General features: G+C 38.3%; 1 protein-coding gene across 3 annotated transcripts; it reads left to right on the forward strand.

Annotated features, from left to right (window-relative positions):
* Window positions 1-1483: 1483 nt before the first annotated feature.
* On the forward strand, window positions 1484-5056 carry LOC103928060 (probable zinc metallopeptidase EGY3, chloroplastic). Of its 3 annotated transcripts, XM_048574983.1 has the most exons (7): window positions 1484-2263; window positions 2692-2889; window positions 3020-3244; window positions 3584-3822; window positions 3945-4099; window positions 4218-4312; window positions 4561-4702. In XM_048574983.1, the coding sequence occupies exons 1-6, from the start codon at window positions 1703-1705 to the stop codon at window positions 4298-4300; spliced, it is 1461 nt and encodes a 486-aa protein (XP_048430940.1). In that variant the 5' UTR covers window positions 1484-1702; the 3' UTR covers window positions 4301-4312; window positions 4561-4702. The 3 variants fall into 3 exon arrangements, with proteins under 3 accessions (XP_048430940.1, XP_048430941.1, XP_009335346.3); XM_048574984.1 differs by lacking the exon at window positions 4561-4702 and having other exon boundaries at window positions 1486-2263; window positions 4204-4312; XM_009337071.3 differs by lacking the exon at window positions 4218-4312 and having other exon boundaries at window positions 1488-2263; window positions 4561-5056.
* The last annotated feature ends 944 nt before the right edge of the window (window positions 5057-6000 follow it).

Below are 6000 nucleotides of genomic sequence, written 5' to 3' on the forward strand. Positions count from 1 at the left end.
AAGGCACATCACCCCCTCTCCGTTGGTCGATGTAGGATGTTATAATTGTTATCGCTAGGCTGCACCTCTTATTGTGGTAAATTTTATTTTGGTGAATATACTATAGTAAGATTTTAATTAGACTGTTTAATTGTGGCAAACATGAATTAAGTTAGTTATTGTGTGTAGCATCACCCAGCCTCCTCGCTTTGAACTTTGGAACAATGTGTGTTTTTGCCCTCTTATACTCAAGTATGAATTTTCTTTTATGTAGATTTGAGTAATTTAAACTTCAAAAGGCAAAAAAAAAAAAAAAAAAAAAAAAAAAAAAAAAAAATGGGAATTAGAAAGGTTAAAGCGTAACTCGGAGATTTCTTAACTAAGATCATAAATCTTAGATCAAGCGGTATGAGATACTTGAAGTAGAGATTATTTGTTCAAATATCTGTCTAATTCAAAGGAAAAGAACTTGGCTGCTGAAGAATTCAGCAATCGGTCCTGCTTACAACCAATGCGGGATGACGCATGTCCAAGTTTTGATTAAAAAAATCAAAATTTGAACACGTGTCCATTCCGGATTGATTATAAGCAGGACCGGCTGCTGAATTTACAGCAGCCAAATACATTCCTGGTTGATGAAAAGAAATCGAAAATACTTGGTTCAGCAGCCAAGTTGTGTTCGGCTACAGACATTCCTGGTTTATGAAAAGAAATCGAAAATACTCGGCTGCTTACAAAGTAAGAAACTAACTGCACTTTGTCATATATGTTGCAATTATACATTCACCTTTCTTCTTATTTTGTTGTATTTTTTTTATGTATTACGTATTCCCTCTTATCTTGCTCTGGAGTTTCCAAATATTTTCCTCACAAAATCATTACAGATTTCTCCTAACCAAGACGAAAATAAGAACAAAAAAAGGCCATTTGAGGGAGTTTTGAATTTCTTTAAATTTCATTGAATTTCTATATTCATATCCAATGGAACGTCCTTACAAATTGTCATTCACAAATGAATCACAATAATATTATAATTGTGAGTAAATTTCTCTTTCACATTTCGCTAAACAAAGCTAACTACGTAACACTTAGGATAAGGAACCAAATCCATCAAAATTGAGCCATCTAATCAATTAATCTTATCCGTTGAAATTTAATTTAACAGTTATAAACAGGAGGCCCTCTAAAAGCTATCATAATTGTAGCCGTTATATCAAATTTCAACAGCCCGAATTAATTGATTAGGTGGCTCAATTTTAATGGATCTAGAGGGGATCCAGTTCCTTAGGATAATACTAGATAAACTAAATTTAAAAATCAAATGATATGTCACGAATAAAAAATAAGTACATTAATCGACACTTAATTAATAATCTAAACATCTACATCTACATCATTTAATTTAAAATTTTGATTTTCCTAACATTATCTTTCGATAATCAGTTTATCACCATTCATCCATAAAATTCAAATCAAATCGAATACCACACGCCAATTGGAGCCGAGGAGAACTCGACTGGGCTTTCACGGGGTCTCATCTTCTTGTCACATCCTTCAACACCCAATCCACCTGTCTTTCTTCTCCAGCTTTCTAGACCTTCCTCCACATTCCTCTCTCTCTCTCTCTCTCTCTCTCTCTCTCTCTGTCTGCATCCGACTCCTTTTTCTACAGCCACCACGCCATGGCCTCTCTCATCTCTCACTCAACTCTCCAAGCTCTCCAATGGCGTCTCTCTCCATCGCTTCACATTACTCCATTTCCTCATGGCCTCCCAAGAATAGCAACACCAGTACCACCCTCTCATCTTTCAACAAAACCCCATTTCGTAAAAACACCCAAAATCTCACCTTATCAAAAAAACGCCATCATTTTCTCACATTTTCCATGAAAAATGACCAGGAAAACGAACCCACTTCTTCTTCTTCGTCGCCGTCGTCGGCTGTTGCAGTTTCCGAGAAGCCGAGCGACGGCAGTGAGACCCAGAAGAGTGAATTGCCAGCAGAAGGAGGTGACTCTGAGTCTGATGAGGAGAAAGAGAAGCAGCAGGAGACGGATTGGAAGACGGACGAGGAGTTCAAGAAGTTCATGGGAAATCCTTCCATTGAAGCTGCAATAAAGTTGGAGAAGAAAAGGGCAGATAGGAAGCTCAAGGATCTTGATAGGGAAAGTAGTGGGAACCCAGTTGCAGGGATCCTGAACAAAGTTTTGCGTGACAGTTTGACCAGAGAGAAGGAGAGGCTGGAGAAAGCTGAAGAGACTTTCAAGGCAATTGATCTTAACAAGGTAATTTTCTTCTACTTTTTCCCCCTTTGCAAGTGTTTGCTCATGAAAGTGTTATAGTCTGGAAATCAATTTTTTTTTATGGTGTAAGTGAAAAGGATGCAGTTTTGGATTTGGATGTGATTAAACATACTTGTTGATGCCAAAACATGACTGGGTATAATTAGGGAAATTGACCAAAATGATCATTTGCTGAAATAATCAGTTTTTCAGTATGTTGTTGATATTTGATTGTTGTGTCGTTGATCTATAATTCTAGTGCAGCAGTTGGGATTTGATTTGTGATAATTTTAGTCAATTTCCTTTAAAGTATAGCTTACTGGTTATCAATTTATCAGAAGATGACCTGTTGGGAGCTTTTTGTGTCGTTAGTTTATGTCAAGAAGTACCAAACTTTTGTATCTTATGTTGTGTCTATTTTGATGTGGCAGTTAAGGAGTTGTTTTGGGTTTGATACATTTTTTCCGACTGATGTTCGGAGATTTGGAGATGGAGGCATTTTTGTTGGAAATTTGAGGAAACCAATTGAAGAGGTCATGCCCAAATTAGAGCAAAAGCTATCTGAAGCGGCAGGAAGAGAAGTTGTGTTATGGTTCATGGAAGAAAAAACTAATGACATCAGAAAACAGGTACTGATATTAGTATGAAATTGATCTAAATTGATCCTAGTCTCTCAAATGTGGATGATAAAATTCTTACTTTGATTAAAACTTAATGTTGTTTCTAGTTATATATTGACATGGTTTGTTCTTCTTTAAGGTCTGTATGGTGCAACCCAAATCAGAAATTGATCTGCAGTTTGAGTCAACCAAGCTGAGCACTCCTTTGGGTTATGTGAGTGCAGTAACCTTATGTGTTGCCACTTTTGGTACCGTAGCTCTGATGAGTGGCTTCTTCCTGAAACCTGATGCTACATGGGATGACTACCTTGCCAATGTTGTGCCCCTCTTTGGTGGCTTCCTATCTATTTTGGGAGTTTCCGAGGTATTTTATCCTTCATTTGATTTGTCTGTCATTAATCTCGACAATTCATATCATTGTCTGGTCTAGAATAATCAGGTTTTAACTGGCAAATCCTGTTTTTTTAATGATGTGTTAGCGTGACTTTTCGAGAAATGGAGAATGTTAATCCAACATGAGGAGCATACCAAGATTATTAGGCTTAAAAATGAATTTTAATTTAGAGAATACGTATATGAGGACATTTTGCATCCCTTTGTTCTGATGTGATGGTTATGAGTTTTTGTACTCCGGTTCTAACCTGGTCTGTATGTGACGTAATTGTGTATCTCTCTTCCATTCTAACAAGTTTGTTTTACACAGATAGCGACTAGAGTGACAGCTGCTCGTCACGGTGTAAAACTCAGTCCATCTTTTCTCGTGCCATCCAATTGGACAGGCTGTTTAGGAGTGATGAATAACTATGAATCACTGCTTCCAAACAAGAAAGCGCTTTTTGACATTCCAGTGGCACGCACGGCTAGTGCATATCTCACATCACTGGTGCTTGCAATTGCTGCTTTTGTGGCTGATGGAAGCTTTAATGGGGGTGACAATGCATTGTAAGTTCTTCACAGACCCTTACTCAGAAATATAACAGATTGCTTTTTTAAACGTCCTGCCCAAAGCTCTAGCATACTAATTATTTCGTTTTAACAAGCATTCCTTTTTCTTTTCTTGGCAGGTATATAAGGCCGCAATTCTTCTATAATAATCCCTTGCTTTCTTTTGTCCAATTTGTTATTGGTCCTTACGCGGATGACCTTGGAAATGTGCTGCCCTATGCAGTGGAAGGAGTTGGAGTTCCTGTGGATCCCCTTGCTTTTGCTGGACTTCTAGGTCAGTTCTTTAACCTTCTTAATTCATATTACAGTTTTACCTCATCCTCCCCCTCACAGCCCCCAGCCCCCTCCTCTTTTGCGGCTCCAAAATTTTGAGTGCAGAGTTACTGTGCTAGTTGGCAGAAAGTTTTCACGAAATGACAGTTTCTATCTGGAAACTCAACCTCTGCAAATAGCTTGGCTCCTGTGTTATATCTAAGCAGTCCTTAAGGTGACCTAAATTGAAAGAAATTATATTGAGTTGTATAAGACTACATACTCTGTTAGTGTGCTTGTGTGACAAAATAAAACGCCACTCAAATGTGTGAAATAATTGTGTTGGCATTTTGGGAAGAATCGGAAGAAATAAAGGTTGACATGATTACTTAATGCCAAAATCCAGCATAGGCTTAAACATTTGTCAAATGTATAAATCTAATCTGGATACAACTACAAGGTATTGACTGCATTTTTCGACAGGGATGGTGGTGACTTCTCTTAACTTGTTGCCATGTGGGAGACTCGAAGGAGGCCGGATTGCACAAGCTATGTTTGGGAGAGGTACGGCTGCTCTGCTATCGTTTGCCACATCGCTTTTACTTGGGATTGGTGGCCTAAGTGGAAGTGTCCTTTGCTTGGCATGGGGATTATTTGCCACCTTCTTCCGGGGTGGAGAAGAAATGCCCGCGAAAGATGAAATCAGCCCCTTGGGAGATGATAGGTTTGCTTGGGGTTGTGTCCTCGGCCTTATCTGCTTCCTCACGCTTTTCCCTAACAGCGGAGGGACGTTCTCCAGCTCATTTTTAAGTGCACCATTTTTCAGGGGTGATATGTAAATAGGTCGAACGTACTGTATCATTAGGCTGATGACCGTATTTCAATATCATTAGGGTTCTTGTTCTGGATTTCAAGTTTATAGGGTTTTGATGTGAAAACTAAAAATGATGGAATATCAATTGTTAAGGTTAAAACGTAAGACGACGCCTGTTATGGGGTTTGGCTTGTGCGTATATTGATCTAATTCAGTCGTCCCAACCGTGCAACTGTAGATTACATCACATGTAGGATAATGACGGGTGAGTTGCGTAAAGCTGGGGTTTAGTTTCGAACTTCTTTTTTCAGCTTTGTTTTTTTTGTTTGTTTGTATGTTTGTTTTGAGAATTGAACACAAACTAGAAAGTAGAAGCCCATATTTTCTTGTGAGAAGGAAGCATTAGAACACGAATTGTGACGTTTTATTTTATCCCATCATGAAAATAACGGCAGCAAATAGAACGTAGCAAAATTGACCCAAAAAAACAGGTCGCGGGTCTGCTGTCTCCAAAATTTTCTTCTCGTCACCAAACTAGTTTTCTGACACCTCTTGATACTTAAATGGAACTATAATTTTAGTCTAATAAGGGAAATGAAAAATGTGAGTAAAAATGGTTTTGTTGGGTGGCAATGTATTAGTGGATTCAGAAGTTACGTGACAATGAATCCGTTTTATGCAAGTTGTTCTCTGTTTTTCTCCTCAACCCTTTTTGTGAATCCCGAGAACCATATATGTATGCCCTGCATATGCAGCAAGCAAAACGATACAGAGTCAAAGCAATGTCACACATCAATGTTTGATGAATTCTAATGATGAATTCAACTATCTGATGCATACTATAGTCTCCTCAAACTGAAAGTATGCATACCCAACTTGTACGGACGGTATATGCTGCCTTATCTTCTCCACTAAAACCCTAACCTCAAAACCCTCGTTATAGAAGATAGTGTAAGTCGACTATAATATGCACACTAAAAGTACTAACCTTGAGAAGCCATTGAATCGAAGCACAATGATGAATCATGAACAGCAGCACCAAGCAAAGATCTTTTGCTCTCTCTACACGCCTTATTCACTCCTATATGGGGTAGGTTTTGTGCTAGAAT

Source organism: the organism of the source record quoted next, unplaced genomic scaffold (genome assembly GCF_019419815.1).
Source record: "Pyrus x bretschneideri cultivar Hongxiangsu unplaced genomic scaffold, Pyrus_bretschneideri_v1 Contig77, whole genome shotgun sequence".
Lineage (NCBI taxonomy): Eukaryota > Viridiplantae > Streptophyta > Magnoliopsida > Rosales > Rosaceae > Pyrus > Pyrus x bretschneideri.